At 40.6% G+C, this 22,521-nt stretch overlaps 1 protein-coding gene across 10 annotated transcripts in view; it reads left to right on the top strand.

Annotated features, from left to right (window-relative positions):
* dennd1b (DENN/MADD domain containing 1B) overlaps positions 1-22,521 on the top strand; it is a 399,979-nt gene that overhangs the window by 275,872 nt on the left and 101,586 nt on the right. For all 10 annotated transcript variants that reach the window (XM_069937870.1, XM_069937871.1, XM_069937862.1 and 7 more), the window contains 3 exons: positions 3,532-3,632; positions 8,763-8,808; positions 17,727-17,828. In XM_069937870.1, the coding sequence (XP_069793971.1) occupies positions 3,532-3,632; positions 8,763-8,808; positions 17,727-17,828 (249 nt within the window). The remainder of the gene's footprint in view (positions 1-3,531; positions 3,633-8,762; positions 8,809-17,726; positions 17,829-22,521) is intronic.

The following is a 22,521-nucleotide window of genomic DNA, read 5'->3' as shown; positions in this document are numbered from 1 at the left end:
CGATTATCAATATCAAATCTAAACTGCATGCCATGTTTGGAAAATATTTTGATCTGAGTATTGTAAGGTGAATTCTGTGCAATTGTCAGCATTCTCTACTGGTAGTGTGTGTTGTGGCTGTACAAATGAAGCATTTTGTAACTGCAGATGATAACAGCAGCCTCAAGACACAGGTGTTGCATTAATATATTCTTTTTCTTTATCCTTAATTCCAAATTGCAATATCTCAGCTGTTCATTCAATATTTCATCAATAAAATGGTGAAAACAATCAATAATTGTGCTTTTGTCAAAGATGGGGCAAATTATAGAGCCACATGCAAATCATATCACTTTTCTTCTTCTTTGGCTTGGCTTCGCGGATGAAGATTTATGGAGGGGTAATGTCCACGTCAGCTGCAGGCTTGTTGGTGGCTGACAAGTCCGATGCGGAACATGCAGACACGGTTGCAGCGGTTGCAAGGGAAAATTGGTGGGTTGGGCTTGGGTGTTGGGTTTTTCCCCCTTTGTCTTTTGTCAGTGAGGTGGGCTCTGCGGTCTTCTTCAAAGCAGGTTGCTGCCCGCCGAACTGTGAGGCGCCAAGATGCACGGTTTGAGGCGATATCAGCCCACTGGCGATGGTCAATGTGGCAGACACCAAGAGATTTCTTTAGGCAGTCCTCGTACTAATTAGCATGTCAGTAGATTCTTGCAGTAGTTTCAGAGATGATTGTAGAGACATTAATCAGATGGGGTTCCATTTCAATAGCAACAATCAGTCTCTTGTTCATACGGGTTTTAATCAATTTGCAACCTCAAACTTCAAATGCAGACTTCATTTTTATTATTATTTATAACAATTTCATGATTCATTATGGGTGTACTTACCTCTGTTGAATGCTCAACTCCCTTCTGAGCATTAGAAAAGCTTGGCTAATGTCTTTGCAGCTCTAGAACCTTTGAAGAAATCTCAAAGGTGCTTTCAATATAGAGTTAAATACCATTATGTGTCATTGTAAAGTTCTCTTAAAATCCCCAAGAATAAAAAAATCTCCATCATGTTTATTTCATGATGAATAATGAATAACTTGTACTTTATATTTAACATACATTTATTAGCAATGTGGACTTTTTTTATGGAGTCTGGGGTTATGTTTCATAATAGTCCTTTGGAAATGATGTGCATTTGTTTAATTGATTTTCATCAGGAAGGCAACAAGGAAACAACAAATGTTGCAGGAATATGGGAGGTGTAAGCCCTACACTGACAATTGATCCTTTTTTAAAAAAAAAGAGATCTGGCTCCACAGTGTCAAATCTGCAGTCATGGCATTATTCAAGTTATGTTTTATTTATACAAGATTGCATTATAGATAGCCTAAGATTATGGAAATTATTTCACGACTGCCATAGTAACGTAAGTAAGTTTACATCATGTTCAGAGAGACAATAGGATCAACATAGTCTGTATTCTTGATCTTTTTATGTGTTCCTTGCAAGTATATTGGAAGTTAGTGCTTTATTGAAGTCTTGGTGAAATTTATTGTCTGAAGCAAACCATAAACATGGCCTGTTTCCGCTCCGTAAATGGTTGTATGGTTATAAGTTTGGGCGCACTTAGGGTTTTCAGCCATGTGTAATTCAGTGCTTGGATAGTTGTCAGACATTTGGGTACATCAGGATTCAAACACAATACATGAGGTAATGCAAACTTGGAGATCTTGCAAGAATAAAATTTTCCCCATTTTGCTGTGAACCTTTGCAATCAATTTCTGATGTTCATGAAGGTCCCAAAGTAACTTTCCATGCACTATGGTCTGAAGATATAGTTGATGGTACACTGCTGAATGGTAGTAGATATCATTCAAAATCATTTTACTGCATTTCCCAATGACAGGAACAGGTTGAACAAAGGATAATGTGAACCCAATGAACCTGGAGCACTCAACCAGTGAGATGAACAACAAAATAATTAAGGGGACAAAATAACAATGGATACAGCATTATATGTCATCCATCCTTGTTATTGCTTCATTTAAGTAAAGAACATGCTTCCTGCTGGGACGCTTATGCACACAAAAGTAAAAGGGTGGCACGGTTTGTGTACTGTAGCGGTTAGCACAATACTGTTACAGCGTCAGCGGCCCAGGTTAATATCCGACTGTAAGGAGTTTGTACATTCTCCCCATGTCTGCATGAATTTCCTCTAGGTGCTTTGGTTTCCACCCACCCTTCAAATTGTAGGGGGGGGTTGTAGGTTAATTGAGTGTAATAGGGCGACACGGGCTTGTGTTACTGGGCTGTACGTCCAATTTTTTTTAAATTTGCCAACTACCATGTTGAAACCCCTAATGCTATAAACATTACTGATTTTGTATGGTCATTATATAATATTTCTTATCCTTCTGTTTACTTGATACTTCTTCCTTTCTGCATCATAGTTTGTGGGTTAAACAAGAGTATCACTATTTAATTAAAATTTCAAAGTCCGGAATGCTTTTCGGTGGAGTTTGGGAAGGGATGTAGAGCAGGTTTTCATAACACCTCCCAAATTCATGATCTCTGTCATCAAGAGAAACACCGGCTGTAGGCACATGAGAATGCCAAAGGTTCCCCAAAATTGCACACAGCTGGACTTGGAAATATATTGCTGATCTTTCATCACTTGTTCAAAATCTAGTAACTTCTTTTCAAAAAGCACCCCAAGAGTACTGTAGCAGCTCATGAAGGTAGCTGTACACCATTTTCTCAAAATCAAATAGGGACAGTCAATAAACGGTTGCCTTGCCAGCGATATTTAGATCCCAAAAAGCAGACAGCTTTGAAATAAAATTATGGATGAAGAAATAAAATGGAATCTATTGCCATCTTTAAAAAATTGTAAAGGCTCAAATAAAATACAAATGTATTGGTTGCAACAACTGTGGGTTGATGGTTGCATATAAAAAATGCTTAGATGATTTGCATTGCGTAATAATATTTGTGATCAAATTGTGCATCTTGTTTAGACTGGTATAATAGTCATGTTAGATGAAAACAGCTTCACTGTTTTGTACATGGTTCCCACTGCAACACAAAAGCAAATGAGTCAGTTCCACAGCATTGGCTGGAGATGAAAAGCTACAATAAATTTATGCTTTCAACTGTACAGCTGTTTAGCTCGGGCAGTTGCTGGTCAATAGTGGCATTCCATGTGTCAGTGAACAAATTCTCTTGATAACTCAAGCTGCAGTTCACACATCACCATAGCTCCAACTGTCGAACGTTTCAATCCCTCAGTGTTTTCCAGCCTCGAGACTCTCTTGGCTGGCTCATGTTTCATTCTTGGCAATTTGCCCTAATGATATCCCTCAGGAGCCTTCAGACCCTGTTCTTTTCCATATTTAATCATGTTATTTTAATCCTGAAGATGAGCAAATTATGGTGCAGACGTGACCTTTTCACTGTTTTACATTTTTTATCATTAAACATTCTTAGCATGAGGATTTACAGTTGACTGTTTTGTGGTTTTCCAGTTAATTTTGTTTGTAAAGTATTCTTTATTTATTTTCAGTTAACGGCTTGTGTTCATGCATCAGCTGCCATGATCTATCCAATGTATTGGCAGCATATTTACATCCCAGTGCTCCCTCCCCACCTGCTGGACTATTGCTGGTAAGGCTACTAATCCATTTTTGAGATCTCTGCTTCAGTTACCATTGTAGACTTTAAAACTTTGGATCAGGAATCTGTATATTAAAGTGATAGTGTCATTAGGTATATAGAACCACCATTGGTGCTCCATCTACAATGCATTCATTGTAGATAAGTGATCCTGGGATGAGGAATTTATTTTCATCTTTCTCTTCAATAAGAGGAAAGAATTTAACAAGTGTATCTGGTTCCTTTGATAAAATTTTGTCAGAAGCCATCAGAGGATTTTGAAAAATTTGTTTATTTATTGCCATTTACCCAGTGAAAGAGCGATGGAAGTTATTTGCTACTGATTAACGTGGGCTCAATTATTTGCCCTCAGCAATATGATTCAAGTTGACATCAGTCAATTTTTAAAAATTGAGTTGTAGCACCGCCCAATGAGTTCATCTTGAAAAAAAATGTTGAAATTGTCCGATCAACACCAGAAAATATTTAAACAGTATCTCATCAAAAGAGAAAAGTACATAATCTCTCACACGTCTACCAAGCACAGGAACAGGTCTTTGTTTGATCAGCGGTTTCATCCACTCTAATGCTTGAGAACACAATTTGTCAAACCATTTTCATGTCCACATTGTGGGCCATCTCCTTGTATACATGCATCTTCATGTACTTTGTGTTACAAAATATGTAATCACTATTATGGCAATATACATTAAGTTAGTTCATCAGTGATTGTGAACAAGAGTAGTCTTTCTACTTATTATTTCACTCTGCAATATAGATAAGCTTTTTAATGTGGAAAAAAAACATAACAGCACATTTCACAAAGGCAAAATTGGAAGTGGAACTAAAAAAGAAAATACTAATGGAAGTGTCCGAAGGGCTGCCAAAAGAGACAGTTATATTCTATTTTGGTGCAGGGAATGCACCAGTTAATGGGCTTAGAGCAATGAAAAAATGTTACTGGACTGAGCACTGAACAAGGTTACATTTAGCAATGGGAAAACCTTTGGTGAGATTTAAACACACAGCATTAGTTGACGAAGAGGTCAGGAAGACACTGATTTTTATTCACATGGAGAACCTGGTGTCTGAATGATTGTAGGGTTGGACTGATGTGAAGCTTACAATGGCTGGAAGATGAAATTTAGAGGACATTGGAATAGATGTATGTGATTTTTTTTTAAAATGTATACATGAAGATTTAAATGGTAGATAAACACAGGTGGGGCAGAAGTAACTATATCTGCAAGAGAGTGGAGTATCAATAGCTTACGAAGTAATGTTCACATTTGGCTGTCTTTAGACCATTGTCCAACTTTGATATCATTTAATCCAGAAGCCAAAACTCTTCTCCACTAAACGTGACAGTGTTCACCCACAGCTCTCTCTCTCTCTCTCTCTCTCTCTTTCCTTTCACTTCTGTTCATTTTTTCCTTCAAACTCTGAATTGCTAAAGAAAATTCTACAAAGTGCTAAAATGATAGATTGCTTTTGTTTTTATCATGTTTAATAAATTAATTTTGTGATCCATGTTTTATATGTGGGGAATTTCTAGTCGTGTCTGTTCACACCTGGTTTATGTGTTACAATTGTTGAACATAAACGCTATCACAGAATTCTTGACGAACTTCAGTTGTCAAAAAAATAAATAAAACCAATTTTGTGAAACTGTAGTTGGGAATTATCAGATGCCTAATATTTAATACTCTGTCGAGAAATCTTTCTTGTGGGTAAGACTTGTGGCACGTGCCAATTTAAAAATATTTCATTTTAAACACTGACATTGCTAAATTGTTTTGGCATTGAATATCCAGTTGTACAGAACTAAAATGCCTCTTGTAAATATTGTGAATTTATTGTTAATTTGACCGTGAAATCTGATAGATGCACTTCTAATCAATGTCACGTCAGCAGTAGTCTGAAGTGATTCGACTTTTGTCAGTAGAATTTTTGATTTCATATTTGTACATAGTGATCTGATAGTTTTGTCTGATCATAACTGTTTTGTAGGGGCCAAGAGGAGTGAGAAACAATGTTGCGTGCAATTGGTGATCGAGGATTACTTGTGCCTTGTGTGAGGGAGGCCTGTTGCTGTATTGTGATAAGTTCATGAACTAGTAACCAGAATACTGGAAGTAAATCACTAAAATCTGTAGACACCGTAGTTGTGGTAAAAACACAAAATGCTGGAGAACCTCAGCAGGTCAAACAGTGTCCTTTATGTAGCAAGGGTAGAAATACATAACCGACATTTCAGCCTTGGCCCCTTCATCAAAGAATGAGAAAATGCCAACAGGCAACTGAACAAAAGAGTAGTGGGGAGGGGAGGGGGTGGCAAAGGCAGAAGATGATAGATGGTGAAAGGAAGGAGGGGACAGCAGCAATGAGGGGGAAGAGGGATGGCAAAGTGGGGAAGTGAGGGGAGAACTGGGAAAACAGGAAAGTGGGGGGAAAGAAAAGATGAGCAGGTTTAGTAGAAAGCAGAAAAGTCGATGTTAAGCCCATCTGGCAGGAGAGTGCCCAGATGGAAAATAAGATTTAGTTTATCCAATCTGCGGGTGGTCTGGATGGGATAGTACATAAGGCCATGACAGACATGTGAGTCTGGGAATGTGACTCAGAATTGAAATGGTTGGCAACTGGGAGGATGCTATTGTTGTGGATGGAGGGGAGGTGCTCTCTGATGTAGAGAATGCCACAAGGGGAGCAGCGGATGCAGTAAAAAAGTCCTGTGGATATACAAACTAACTTCACTTGAAAGGCCTGTTTGGGGACCTGGACCATGGTGATGGAGGAGGTATAGGCGCAAGTGTTACACCTTCTGTGGGCACAGGGAAGGTGCCGGAGGAGGAGGTGATGGGTGGGGAAGGATGAGTACGCGAGGGAATCATGGAGGGAGCGGTCCCAGTAGAAGGCCGAGAGGGGAGGGGAAGGAAAAATATGTCTGGTGGTGGGATCCTGGATGGACCAGGTGAATTTGAGATCAGGGTGGAAGTTGGTCACAACGTGGATGAAGTTGACAAGCTCATTGCGGGTGCACGAGGCCGCCCCAATGTAGTCAACAATATACTGGAGGAAGAGTTGAAGGGTCTTGCCTGTGTAGGTTTGTAGCATGGATTGGTCCACAAAGCCCACAAACAGACAGGTATAGCTGAGACCGATGCGGGTCCCCATGGCTACTCCTTTGATTTGGAGGAAGTTCTGCCAGGCGGAGGAGCGTGGTGGTTGAGGGTGACTGTTCTGGTACTAGAATACTGGACCAAGTATCCAGAGGCATGAGCTCGAATCCTACCATGGAGATCAGAGAATTGAAATTTGAGCAATTAAATCACCATGGAATGAAGAGCTATTGTGAGTAATGGTGACCATGAAGCCACTGGATTGCTATATAAGTCATCTGGTTCATTGACATCCCTTTAGAGAAGAAAGTCTGACGTCCTTATCAAATCTCGGTGATATTTCTCTTCAGAATCACTGACATAGTTGGCTTTACATTGCCTCCGCAGTTCAAGGGCAATTGTGGATGGCAATATACACTAGCCTTTAGTCTTGTCAGTGACATCCACATTCCTGAACAAATATTGACCTAAAATTATCTTACCTCCCTGCAAGGCTCAGTCGTAGAATGCTGTACAATATTTTAAATTTTTTTGTTCAACATCTTTCACTAAGCTTGATTAAGAGGTAGTAAATATATTAATAGTGTAGTAAATTTTATTTACAGTAATCTTCTTGCTTTTTCATGGAAAGGTTGTAAACATCAAATCTGAACCCATAATTACATGTATAAATACATAATGAAGTTATTGTGTTTAAACTCTAGATTACCTATAGCACAGAATGCCAGTCTCGTAGATTCATCAGGGAATGGAGTAGTGTTCTGGGATTACATTTCTGGCAGGCAGACTTTATGTTGCTGTTTACACGAATTAAGCTACTCATGACTTTTCAAAAAATAAGATTAAAATATTATTGGCTGGAGACTACATTCTGCATCCTGTTAGTAGTGGATAGAAACATTCTCAAATATCAAAGTAAGCTTCTGCAAATTTGGTCCTTTTTTAATTGATGCTGGAAAGTACAGCATGCTGCTTGGAAATGCAGGACAATTTTTGCCCTTGTTCCTTCTGTAATATTGAAGCACAAAATTTATCAGAAACATTTCTCTTTTCATAATGAAAAATATCCTGATACTTGTGTGTGAAATAACAAATATGGGGAAGTTGTCAGTGTTAACTACTGATGTTCGACACAGTTGTTTCTGAAGCCACCTATCACGCTGTGGATAAAAACTGGTGATGGAGTTGTCAGTACAGTGGATGCAATATAATGACAGGAAATAAATCTCAGAATCTCATATTAAATTGATTCCTTGGTTATACTTGTGTTCTGATTTGAGCTTTTTTTTCAATTCCATTTATTACAGGGAAGTCACTTTTTACAGGATGAATGCGCATACAGAAGCAGTGCTAATACAAGCCTGATTTAATGAAATAGGAGCAATTATTTATCACTTAGCTTCCCTGCTCTGCATAATGTAAAGACAGTTTTTGCTGCAGGAAATTATATTTATAACAAATAAAATCCTTCAGTAAAAGCTTGTTTATAGTTACCCATTTCAGTTAAAATTTGTGTGCCAAAGCTGTATTATTTTGTAATTTACCAAATTTTTCTATTTAACACAAATGTGTGTATGCTTTTGTGGGTGTGTCCATGTGAAACCACAATATTGGTCTGTGCTGTGATATAGAAAAATGTTGAGAGGTGTTTTACCACAATTTATTTTACACTGCAGACAGTTTTCATTTGAAAGTTATATCCTTGAATGATCAAATCTTTATTAAATTGTGGGCACATTTTTTTTTAGAAAACCTGGTACATTCACACATCATATCATCTGTTCCGTTTGATCTAGGTACATTTTACTGATTATTTGTTCTCATTCATTTCCTGTTCAGTAGGATCTCCTGCTAGTTTACCCACAGTCAAGTGACAGAGTTCACTTGACAGAAGGTTTCAGGTGTGGCTCTGTAATTCCTCTTTTTCCATGATGTAACACATTGGTTAACCATCTATGTGAGCCTTGATATTCAGTCATTGTGAGCTGCTCATAAACACTTACACATTTGTTTTCCTTTCCAGTGCTCCAATGCCCTATCTGATTGGTGTTCACTTGAGCTTAATGGAAGTAAGTTGAATATTTTAACTATATTTAGCAACGTAAGCACATGTTAAGTCATAGAAGAGAAATCTTTTTACATGGCTTAAATGACAGAAGCAAATGTTGACTGAATATCAGAGATGCTGTGCCAACAATGTTATTTCTGCCTTGTATGGCATGTGTTTAAAATGTGCAATAATATACATAATGGATGAGAATGTTTCCGGGTATGACATCTAGGAACACTTCCAAGATATTTTGGGAAACAGAGAAGGCACTTAATTTTACAGAGTAATTTTGCATTAAATCACTATTCTACCCTGTATTTAATTATTTAATTATTACACATTCCATGGTGGTAAGATGGACTGCAGAGTTTCTTACAGTTCTTTCAGCTCTGTTGTAATATCTCTGCAGATAACATTGAAAATGGTCTCTGCCTATAATAGAGTTAAACAAGAAAGTTTACAGACGTTGGGATTGCAGTGCAATACACAAAAGTGTTGGAGAAGCTTAGTCACACAATATCCATGGGGTTTGAGGCCTGAGCCCTTCTTTATATGAGCAAAAAACAGACAGGCACCTAAATAAAAAGGTTGGGGGAGTAGAAGAGGAGGGGAGGGGGAAAGGTGCAGGAGCATCGGTGGATAGAAGTGGGAGGGTGGAAGAGAAAAATGCTAAGAAGTGATGGGGAGGGTGTAGCTCTCTGAATTGAGAGGGAAGGGAAGGGAGCGGGGAGCTGGAGGAAAGGAGACAGAGAGATCATATCTCAAGCTTTTTTCTTTTGCACTCTCCCATTACATCAACCTATGACTGCTTCTTTGTTAGCCTGCCTCTTCCTCCCTCCTCTCCTCTCTCCCTTCCCTCACTTTTTTTTAATGACCCTGCCTGCTTTTAGCTTACACCTTGATGAAGGGCTTAGGCCCAAAACATTGGTTACCCTTTACTTCCCATTGATGCTACGTAACCTGCTGAGTTTCTCCAGCACTTTTATCCATTGCTCTTCATATAATAGCTTGGATGTGAATACAATTAATTTTGACACATTTGTAAAAAGTTCAGAAAAACTAATTCCAAATCTGTTTGAACCTCAGCTAACAGGGTAACCGTCTTCTCTGATGTTGGAATGAACAAAAGTAAAATACAATACATAAAATTTCCATTCTACATGTGGAAATTAACCTATTTATTGAAATTGTGCAATGCACAAAAAGTACTGGTGAAATTCAACCCTAGCATCTGCAGATTTCTTGTTTACTTTTTTTTGAGGGAGTGATTTTTAAAAAAATGCTAAAACTGTGTCATATATATAAGCTTTGTGAAAAAAATCTGCTCCATGGAAATGTCTGGAATGATACGTTCTGCATTTGTCATTTCACTTAATAGAATAGGTTTTAATCCAGCCCAGTCTCTGTTCATTTCATTGCTCTGTTGGTTTGAAACATGATGGAGCAGATGGGCAGGTGAAAGAGGGGAAACTACAGTACATTTCCAATTATCTGAAAACTACTTAACTGAAATTCTCAGTTAACCATTTTTTTTTGGCGCAACATGATGCCACAAGTTGAAAAATAATTTCACCCAACGTGGTGCTGTGTGGCTTTGACATGCTGTTAGTGCCAGTTTGGTAACTTCAATGAGCGAATGGAGGAATTCGGCGGTTCAGGCAGCACATGAGGAGATTGTCCTCATTTCAGGTAACTCGCTCCCCTCTCTCTTTTGATTTCTTCTTTACCCTCCACTCTGCTTGGTTCTCCGCTGTCCCCAGAGCAAATCCACGGTGGGGGGGAGGGGTGGCATTGATCTTTTTCAGCAACCTCAGACCAGAGGTAAGGGGGGGGGGGGTGCAGTGGTAGACTCACCACAGATATTGTGGATGGGCAATAAATGCTGACCTTGCCAGCAGACCCATGGTCTCTACACATTTCCCTTTCTCAGGACTGGTGTTGATTCCTGGCCTCTATTTATTTCTCTGTCATACTTTCTCTCCATTTTGATGCTTATTAGCTGGATAGTTCTAAGTTTTACTTATTCAATTTTTTTTTCCCCCTTAGCCAATTAAATTCTGTTCATTTCAGTATAAAAACAAATTTGACTTTCCCCTCTTTTGGTTTTGTGCACCAACCCATAAGGGCAGAGTTTTTGCTCAGTGAGTGGATTTAAAATCTCAGTCAATTCCACCAGGACCCATAAATGAAAATTGTCAGAGCCTGGAGCCTTTTTCTTTACCTTTGACTTCCGAAACCTTTTTATGATGTGTTTCCTTCTGATAAGTGTTTCCAGTCAGCTCCATTGTATACCCACTTTTTTAACTCAAACATTTTTTTTTCTCGACATACGTCTGCAATTTCATTGCAAAAACAGTCACTAAATAATGATTTAATAATTCTTTGCTTAATTATTTTCAGACATAGTCTTCCAGCTCTAGTAAAAGTCTGATGTCTTTTTGTACCTTTTTTCTTGTTCCTGATGTATTTAAAGCAGATAAATCCTGAAATATTCCATTCACTGAACAGTAAGTTGCTGCTCAGGTTACATTAAAAAACAGAGAATTTACAATCAAACATGTAAAGCTAACAGGTTTAATTTTATTGATGAAGTCAATATCATAAGGAACCTCCATCACCTTGTTCTCAAACTCTTCTCATTACTAATCCAAAAGGAGCAGTGACAATAGATAGGGAGAAATAGAGAGAGAGGGATAGATTGAGAGAGATAGATAGAGAGTGTGAATATGGCAGCCAAGGTATGGGAATGCTCCTCTTGCAGGATGTGGGTTGTCAGGGAAGCCAGCAGTATATACCTCATGACTTCATCTGTGAGAAGTGCATCCAGCTGCAGCCCCTAAAAAATCAAGTTAAGGAATTGGAGCTGGGTCTGGATGAACTCCTGATCATTCGGGAGGCAGAGGGTGTGATTGACAGGAGATCTTGGGACACTATCACACCTAGAAGACAGGAAGAGGGTAGATGGGTCACAGTCAGGAGAGGGAAAAGGAACAAGCAGGCAGTGCAGGGCACACCTGTGGGCGTTCCCCTGAATAACAAACAAAGGTACTCCCTGACTTACGACTGTAATTGGGACCAAAGGATCGGTTGTATCTCAAAATGGACGTGTCAGAATTTTGCACCCACGCATGAAGTACCAAAGTCTTAAAGCAAACTTTTTAATCAAATCTTTTTTCATCATAGATTTGACGAAAACAACTTAAAGCTTCCGGAATTTGTCGATCAACCTTGGTGAATCTTTGCACATTGTGGTCCATGCTTACCTTGTTAGTCGGCATCCTTAGGCTGGTCATGGCCATCTTCTTCGGTTGGCTCATTCGCGAGTCTTCAGTTTGCTCATGCATGGTGGGTTTGCATATTGGAATTTGGTTGATGCATGCGAAAGAGTTGAGCAATATTGAATTTGCGCCCTTAACTCTCGTGCATGTGCCAAACAAAGTCTTGCACATGCGCAAATGAGTCGAGGTGACTGCGCCCAGCTTTTTCACCCCAGGATGCCAACTAATAAGATAAGTATGCACATTTTGGCTCTTAAATGCCCTGTATCCCTGTTAAAGTTCATCAATTTTTTTTTCCACATAAATTTTATTTTTTTTCTTATTTTTTAAAAGATTCAGTCGTATGTACACTTGGATGTAAGTCGCATAGGTCCAAGTCAGGGAGTACTTGTATACCATTTTGGATACTGTTGAGGGGGACAACCAACCAGGCACAAGCCATGGTGATCAGCTCTCTGGCATGGAGTCTGGTCCTGTTGATAAGAAGAAAAGGGAGGAGAAGAGGTGAGCTTTAATGATAGGGTATTCCATACTTAGTGGGACAGTTAAGAGATTCTCTGGAGGAGATCGAGCATCCTGGATGGTATGTTGCCTCGCTGGTGCCAGGGTCCAAGATCAAGTTCACGGCATTCTCAGGAGGGAGGATGAGCAGCCAGATGTCATGGTCTATGTAGGGACCAATAATGTGGGTAGAAAGGGTGAGGAGGTCGTGCAAGGAGAGTTCAGGAAGTTAGACTCTAGGTTGAAGGACAGAATCTCCAGGGTTGTGGTCTCAGGATTGCTACCCATGCCATGTGCAAGTGAGGTTAGAAATAGGAGGATAATGCAGCTTAACATGTGGTTAAAGATATGGGGTAGAAGGGAGGGCTTCAAGATTCTGGATCGTGCTATCTTTCAAGGAATGTGGGATTTGTTCCAATGGGATGGTTTTTATCTGACCTGGAAGTGGGCAAATATCCTCGTGGGCAGGTTTGCTCATGATGCTCCAGTGGGTTTAAACTAGATTTGCAGGTGGAGGGGAACAATAGACAATAGGAGCTGGAGTAGGCCCTTTGGCCCGTCGAGCCAGCACCACCATTTTACAGATCATGGCTGATCACTACTATCAGTACCCCTTTCCAGCCTTATCCCCATAACCCTTAACTCCTTTGCCCACTAGAGTCTTATCTAACTCTCTTTTGAACATAATCAGCGAATCTGCCTCTACCACCCTCTGTGGCAGAGCATTCCACAGATTCACACTTCTCTGGGTAAAAAAATGTTTTCTCATCTCCGTCCTAAAGGGCCTACCCTGTATTCTTAAACTATGCCCTCTGGTCCTCATCTCCCCCATCATTGGGAACAAGTAATCCGACTTCACCCTGTCTATCCCCCTGATAATTTTGTATACCTCAATCATGTACCCCCTCATCCTTCTAAACTCCATCGGATACAAGTCCAGTTTTTCTAGCTTTTCAGCATATGTCAACCCCGCCATCCCTGGAACTAACCTTGTAAATCTGCGCTGCACTCCCTCTATAGCTAGTATGTCCTTCCTCAAAATTGGAGACCAGAACTGGACGCAATACTCCAGGTGGGGTCTCACCAGGGCCCTGTACAACTGCAGAAGGGCATCTCTGTTCCTATACTCCAATCCCCTCTTTATGAAAGCCAACATGCCATTTGCCTTCTTCACAGCTTTCTGAACCTGCATGTTAGCTTTCAGTGACCGGTGAACAAGTACACCCAGATCCATTTGCACCTCCCCACTCCCTAGCTTGTCTCCATTTAAATAATACTCAGCTTTCCTATTATTTCCCCCAAAATGGATAACCTCACATTTGCTCACATTGAACGTCATCTTCCATTCAGCAGCCCACTCCCCCAACCTGTCCAAGTCCCTCTGCATTTTCCTGACATCCTCCTCACACCCCACACCGCCACCCAGTTTAGTGTCATCTGCAAATTTGCTCATGTTATTAATAATCCCCTCATCCAAATCATTTACATAAATTACAAACAACTGAGGACCCAACACCGATCCCTGCAGCACTCCACTCGTCACATCCTGCCATCCTGAAAAAGACCTGCTTACTCCAACCCTTTGTTTCCTATCTCTTAACCAATTTCCTATCCATGTCAGAACCAGAGTGCTAGAGCAGATGGAGGAGTGAAGGAGGGAAAAGATGATGTTAAAATTGCATGGCACTGTGAAGAGTCAACAGACTGAACATGTTGGAAATGTTCTCAGGTACATCTATTTCAATGCAAGAGTGTTGTAGGAAAGGAAGACAAGCTTAGAGCACGTGGAATTATGACATTGTGGTCTTCAGTGAAACTTGGTTATAGGAGGGGCAGGACAGGCAGCTCAATGTTCTAGGTTCCCGTTGTTTTAACAGGAGGAACATAAAAGGTATGACCACACTTATGGGGTTGAATTACCTGGCCCAATAGTCAGTGAGAATTGGAGGAGCAAATCTGTAGAGAGATAGCAGAAAGTTCCAGGAAACATAAGGTTGTGATAGTAGATTTTAACTTTCCACATTTTGACTGGGACTCCCATTCTATAAAGGGCTGATGGCTTGGAGTTTGTCAAATGAGTTCAGGAAAGTTTTCTAAAGCAATATATAGAGGTACCAACTAGAGAGAGTACAATATTGAATCTCCTATAAGGGAACAGGACAAGACAGGTGACAGAAATATGTGTAGGGGAACGTTTTGGGTCCAGTGATCATAATGCCATTAGTTTCAGGTTAATTATGGAAAAGGATAGGTCTGGACCAAGTTGAGATTACAAATAGAGAAAGGCCAATTTTAAAGAAATGAGGAAGGATCCAGAATGCATGGGATTGTTTTTTTTCAGCAAGGATGTGTGAGGTAAGTGAAGGACCTTCAAAGGTAACATTTTGAGAGTACAGAGTTTGTATATTCCTGTCAGGATCAAAGGCAAGATTAGCAGTTATAGGCAACCTTGGTTTTCAATGGATTTAGACAACTGGAGCAAATTAGGTACTTGAGGAGTATAAAAAAAATGCATGAAAAACGTCAAGAAAGAAATCGGGATAGCTAAAAGAGGACACGAGATTGCTTTGGCAAACAACGTGAAGGAAAATCCTAAGGGGTGCTACTGGTATATTAAGAACAAAAGGATAGTAAGGGACAAAATTAATCCCGTGGAAAATCAGGGTGGTCAGCTTTGTAGGAGTCAGAAGAGATGGGGAAGATCTTAATTTTTTTTTTCCATCAGTATTCATCCAGGAAATGGGCACAGAGTTGTGGGAAGCAAGTGAAACAAGCAGTGAGATCTTGGAACCTTTACAGATTAAAGAGGAGAAAGTGCTTGCTGTCTTAGTGCAAATAAGGGTAGATAAATCCCCAGGGCCTGACAAGATATTCCCTTGGTCCTTGAGGGAGGCGAGTGTAGAAATTGCAGGGGCTCTGGCAGAAATACTTATAATGTCCTTGGCCATGGGTGAGGTGCCCGAGGATTGGTGGGTAGCTCACATTATTCCATTGCTTAAAAAAGGCTCCAAAAGTAACCCTGGAAATTAAAGCCCAGTGAGCTTAACGTCAGTAGTAGGTAAATTATTGGAAAGTGTTCTAAGAGATTGGATATACAATGGTTTGGATAGCCAAGGACTGATTAGGGATAATCAACATGGCTTTGTGCATGGTAAGTCACGTTTAACTAAACAGAGTTTTTCAAGGAGATTACTAGGAAAGTTGATGAAGGCAAGACTGGATGTTGACTCCATGGACTTTAGTAAGGCCTTTGACAACGTCCTGCATGGGAGGTTAGCCAGGAAAGTTCAGATGCTGGGTATTCGTGGTGAATTAGTGAACTGGATTTGATAATGGCTGGACGGGAGAAGCCAGAGAGTAGTGGTGGAAGATTGCTATTCAAACTAGAGGCTTGTGACTAGTGGTGTGCCTAAGGGATCAAAACTGGAACCATTCCTGTTTGTCATCTACATCAATAATCTGGATGTTAATGTAAATTGGATCAGCAAGTTTGCAGATGACACTAAGATTGGAGGTATTATGGACAGCGAGGAAGGTTTTCAAAACTTGCAGAGGGATCTGGACCAGCTGGTAAATTGGACTGAGAAATAGCAGATGGAATTTAATGCAGGCAAGTGTGAGGTTTTGCATTTTGGAATGAAAAACCAAGGAAGGTCATACACGGTGAATGTCCCTCTGAGGAGTGTGGTAGAACAGAGGGATCTGGGAATACATATATATATATATAATTCCATGAAAGTGGCATCGCAGGCGGTTTGATTTGTAAAGATATTTTTTGGCATATTGCCCTTCTTGAATCAAAGTATTTAGTACAGGAGTTGGTATGTTTTGTCAAGGTTGGTGAGGCCAAATTTGGAGTATTGTGTGCAGTTTTCAGAAGATCAAAAGATAAAGGAACAAAAGCGAGCCACTAGGCCCATCAAGTCTGTTTCATGACTCTACACTAAGCTGAACTATGCTCACACCTAGATTTAGTCACCTAACGACAGGAAAGATATCAATAAGATGGAAAGAGTGCAGAGACGATTTATTAGGATGATGCCTGGACTTCAGGAACTGAGTTACAGTGAAATGCTAAACAGATTGGGACTTTATTTCCTGCAGCGTAGAAAACTGAGGGGAGATTTGATAGAGGTATTTAAAATTACAAGGGGAATAGACAGAGTAACTGTAGAGAGGCTTTTCCTACTGAGGGTAGCTAAGATACAAACCAGAGGATGTGGGTTAAGGGTGAAAGGGGAAAGTTTAGGGGGAACATGAGGAGGAACTTCTTCACACAGAGAGTGGTGGAGGTATGGAACTAGCTTCCAGCTGAAGTGGTCAATGTGAGCTCAATTTTAACATTTAAGAAGAAACTGGACAGGTACATTGATATGAGAGGTATGGAGGGCTATGGACAGGGTACAAGTCATTGGAACTAAAAAAAATGGTTCGGCACAGGCTAGAGAGGTCAAACTGGCCTGTTTCTGTGCTCTAATTGTTCAATGGTTCTAATACCTTCGGGCAGAAATTATAGAAGCCTGCCTCTAGATTCAAGAACTTTTCTCTCCAGAAGCTATCAGGCTCTTATATTAATCAGGGATTGTTCCAACACAACAAAGGAATTGTCTGCAAGATTGTTATTTTGTACTAGGGTAACTGAATATTTATGACCTTTTTTTTTCTATTTATTGTCTCTCTTTAATTTAATTAATGCTATTCTAGTTTTTTTTAATTGTTTATGTCATATTTATTTTTAAAATTACCTGTTTACTTGCAGCAAGTAAAAATCTTGGTACCTATGTGCTTTGTTCAATTTTTGTGACAAACTCATTATCATTTATCATTATCATTTCAGCACAAAATCAAGTTCTATGGTCCAGTTATAAAAGCTTTATATTTGACACAAAAATTTTTTGGAAGTGACTTTACTCATTTGGCTGTGCACTGCAACCTATAAGAGCAGTGTTACTGCCAAAAAGTTGCTGAATACAGGGAATAACACTCACACTCAGTTAGTGAGATTGCTGTCCCTTGGGAGAACACTTCTGGCTGGTGACATGGTAACTGCAAAAACGATATTTCCTTTCACAGCTCTGAAGGCCATAGGCCAATTTAAGAAAGCGAAGCAATCTTATTTAGAACAGTGCTGAACATTTCCTCTTCTTCTATTCCACAGAAGGTGAAGAGTAAAGCTTTAGAAGATGTGATTATATTAAATGTAGATACAAATACACTGGAAACACCATTTGATGACCTTCACAATCTACCGAGTGAAGTGGTAAGTCAAAATGGAGCAGTGTTTTTTTAAACTTCATTAGCTCATTTAATGTGATAAAAATCCCTTCAGTAATCATAAATGGGTTGATGTGAGGGTGGGGGAGGAGTCATTAGTGGTATCACATTTGTTGAATTGCTTTGTGAAAATCAGGAGCTGTAAATTGAATTTTGCAAAGACAATATTCTCAAAATTTTGACTATAACTGCAGTGGTTTTGAGTGGTGCAGCCAATCATAAATGAAGTTCATGATCTGAAAGATATCGGCATTCGTCAGTTGTAGCTTTTTAAAATGTAAGTCTCTTCATGTTATAGTTAATCATGAAATTACAAAGTATGCATTTCTGTCTGCCTCGTGGCATTTCCTACTGAAGAACGAGTTGAGTTGTGAAGGCAAGTAGAAGAAGGGGGCCAATTATCAGCTCCTGTTTCCCTGCCACCTGCCAGCTCTTTTTCCTTTAATTAATGTTCGGATGGCACTGGTCAATATAATAAGAAATATTTTTTTACAGTTGGGGTCACAAAATTGATCCTTTGATCTACAGTGTACTGAAACATTGGCTTCCTTGAATTACTAGTTTTCCTGTGCCTTTTAATTTATTTTCACTGACTTAGTAAGAAGTTTGCAATGGAAATACATTATTTGTTTTAAAATCAACCATTTTCCCTTTTACTAAGATATTAGGGAAGAAATTTCTATTTTAACGGCACAAAAGGATACTGGTCTAAATTAAAAACCATGGTTAAAGAGGCTGCCTCTTTATCAATGTAGCCTGATAAATGAGATGTCAACTACATCCCTACTTTGATCTTGTATTGCTTCTACTACCTTACTTTGCTAATCAGGATGATTAGTATTCCACATTTCAATTTAAACAAATTGTAAACAGTGTATTGCAATGCACGTGCAAAATGTACCCATTTCTGAGAATCTTGTGCATTTCTAGAAATTAACATGCAGATTTCTAAACAACATCTATAGGACATTGTTTTTGAATTTGAAAAGGACATCAGGTTGCATCTCATATTTTAATATTTTGTGCTCCTCTCCTTGCCCTTCACAGATAAAATAATTTTTAAAAATGTGATTGAGACCTACTGCTGATTTGAGTAAAGCTGTTACAAGATGTGTTTAGCTACATGTTTAGTTCATGTCACAGGGATTTTTAGTCCATATGGAGTTTATTATAAGGTCAGTTTTTGTATTGGTCTCAGTTGTCATAAAGGTCTCCAGGTCACAGTTGTCCTGAATTACTGAACTGTTTTCATGTAGACATACTGCTGCGTTGTATGCTGCCATCTTAATAATGGTCTCTTGTCAGATATTCACACATAATATTTAAGAGTTATGGACTATTAGAAATATTGGTACTATTCTGCTTCAGGGAGTACTGTGGGTTTTCAGATGAAGAATAATAAATGTGACGAGCCTCTGAAAAACCATTTATTTATTTCCACGTGTAAGGAGCCTCTGACGTGAACTCTCAACCTGGCCCCAGCGGCCTTCTGGACTGAGCCACCATCACAGACTCTCACCTCTGGCTCTGGCAGCCTACAGGACCAAGCCTCCTTCACAAACTCCCACTCCGGCACCACTTGCCCTCCCCTTCTGCACTCTGACTTCCCTAACCCCTTCTTCCTTTGGATCCCTCCAACCCTTCACCTCCTGATCCACCTCATCCTCCTCCCACCTCATACCCTCCATGCCATTGACCCACCCCCACACTCCAACCCATGCCTAGTCTTAAATATGCCCTCCAACCTTCCCCTCTTGAAGACAGAATATTTTGTCCTCAGTAGAGGCCTCACCTTCGTCCCCCTTCACCCAAACATCTTCGGGTTCCACGCATGCTACAATGCCAAAATCATTTTCTGTCATCTCCACTTTTACAACCAAGATTCTCCACCACCCCCCACTACAGACTCTTGTCTCACTTTCAACCTTCTTCTGCCTCCTGGACACTTTGGACAGGCCTGCTCTGGTCCTTTATATTTCCAACTTCCACCGAGACATCAACTGTCTCAACTTCACCACTCCCCTCACTCATTCTAATCTCACCGCCACAGAATGACTTTCCATCCATTCTCTCCACTCCAGTCCCAACCTTGTAATCAAATATGCAGACAAGGGCAGTGTATTTGTGGTCTGGTCACTGACCTCTACCTGGCTAAGCCAGATGACAACTCTAAGACATTTCCTCTTACTTTCCACTTCAACAGATCACCACCAAAACTCATCAAACCAACATCTCGGGCACTGTCTCTCATCAATTCAGGGGTCATCTCCCTTCCACTGCCTCTAACCTGCTTCTAACCACACACTGCCCGGTTCTACCCTATACCTAAGATCGACAAACTCAACTGCCCCAGAAGACCCAACATTTCTGCTTGTTTCTGCCCCACTGAACTGGTATCTGATTACCCTGACTCCGATTTGTCCCCACAGTCAAATCCTTTCCCACCTACATTCACAATACTTCGCATGTCCTCCATCAATTCATTAACTTCCATTTCCCGAAACTTGGCTGTCATCTTTACCATGAGTATCCAATCACTATGCACCTCTGCCCCTCATATTGAAGGTCTTAAAGTCCTTTGTTTCTTCCTCAACAACAGACCCAACCAGTTCCCCTCCACCACCACCCTCTTCCGGCTGGCAGAACTTGTCCTCACCCTCAATAACTTCTCCTTTGAATCATCCAACTTTCTCCAATTCAAAAAGGTAGCCATGTGTACCTGCGCAGGCCCTGCTCTACCTGGCTTTTTGTTGACTACATGGAGCAATTCATGCTACAACCCAACACAAGCATTGCTCCTCAACTCTTCCTCTGCTGCTTTGGTGCTGCCTCATGCACCCATGATGAACTCATTGACTTTATGCACTTCACCGCCAACTTTCATCCTGACCTCAAATTCACTTGGTGCATCTCTTGCAACACTCTCCTCTTTCTCAATCCCTCAGACTCAATTTCGGGAGACAAATTTTTGACAGACATTTTCTACAAGCATGCCAACTCCCACAATGAGTTCGACCTCACCTCTTAACACCCTGTCACCTGTCAGGATTCTATTCCATCCTCTCAATTCCTCAGTCTCCATCACATCTTTTCCCAGGATGTGGTCTTCATGCCAGATCATCCGAGAAGTCTTCCTTCTTCAAAAAACATGGCTTCACTGCTACTTCCATCAACTTGGCCCACCTACGTTTCTCCATTTATCCACTCATCTGCCCTAGCACCCTCTTCCCCAAGTACAACCAGGACAGGATTCCCCTTGTGCTCACCTACCACCCCACTGGCCTCTGCATCCAACATTTCCACTATTTCTGTCACATACTATGTGATCCATCCACATCTTCCCCTCTCTTCCTTCCATAGGGACCATTCCCTCCATGACTCCCTCATCTATTCCTTCCTTCCTACCAATCGCCCCCTTGGTACCAATCGCCCCCTTGGTACCTACCCCAATAACCGCAAAAAGTGCTACACTTGCTCCAACACCTCCTCCCTCACCGCCACTTGAGGCCCCAAACTGTCCTTCCAAGTGAAGCAACAGGGTGAATCTGCAGGGGTCAGCTACTGCATCCGGTGCTCCCGTTGTGGTCTCCTCTCCATCAAAGAGACTGGGCGCAGACTGGGAGATCACTGTCCAACACCTTAGCTCTGTCCGCCGCAATAGCGAGACCTCCCAGTCGTCACCTATTTCAATTCCCTGCTCTGTTCTCATGCTGACATGCCTGACTATGGTCTTATACATTGCCAGGCTAAGACCACCCACAAATTGGAGGAACAGCACCTTGATTTCCATCTGGGCACCCTCCAACCAGATGACATTAACATCAGCTTCTCCATTTTCATTTAGACTCTCCTTTCCCTGTCCCCATGTTGCCTTTTCTCTACCCCTGTCTTTCTCTCTTTCCCTTCTGCCTCCTTTCCTCTCTCTCTCTCTCTGCTTTCTTTCTGTCTCCTTTTCTCCAGTTCTGCATTCACAGAGCCAGACCCTCCCTTGATCAATTCTCACCTTTTTCTCTTTTCCAACTATCACCTTTTGTCTGTTCAACTTGTACTCCTCCCCCTGAATTTCTTCTCTTTTCCCCCAGCCTTTTTATTCAGGTGCCTGTCTGCTTTTTGCTCATACGTTCAGGCCCTGAAGTGTTGTTTATATATCTTTACCTCCTACAGGCGCTGAGTTCCTCCATCATTTTGGAGTTTTTATTGCAATCACAGCTTCTGCAGACCTTTGTTTTACTTCCATGCAGAGAGGTTTTGAGTTAATGTAGATATAAAATACCTCAGTTAAACATTGATTCACAAAGGCTTCCCTGGATAAAGTGTATGAGTGTATCGTGATCGATAGTACTCGGAGAGTGGTTAGGACCACAAACACGCTTTTTTTTAGCTTGCAACTAACAGCCAATATTTACAGAGGTCTTCAAGTATAATCTGGGGTAAGGCAAGAAAACAGAGTTTATATTGGGACCGGCAGGGGCGGACCAAGGGGCGTGATCAGCCGTCTACACAGAGGCAGTGAATTCCAGTTCACTGCATTCACCTCTTCCTTCAGAAAAGAACCTGCGGGTGAAAACAGAGACCTCGTTCAGCAAAAAAAAATTACAATTATTTACAAGTTGAGTCTGTCTGGGAGCCTGGTTATTCTAATTGAGCAACTTAGCACTGATGGACTTTTCTCTTCCAAA

Source organism: Narcine bancroftii, chromosome 5 (assembly GCF_036971445.1).
Source record: "Narcine bancroftii isolate sNarBan1 chromosome 5, sNarBan1.hap1, whole genome shotgun sequence".
Taxonomy (NCBI): Eukaryota; Metazoa; Chordata; class Chondrichthyes; order Torpediniformes; family Narcinidae; genus Narcine; species Narcine bancroftii.
Note: the sequence above shows the minus strand (reverse complement) of the source record. Positions and strands in the feature narration are given on the sequence as shown.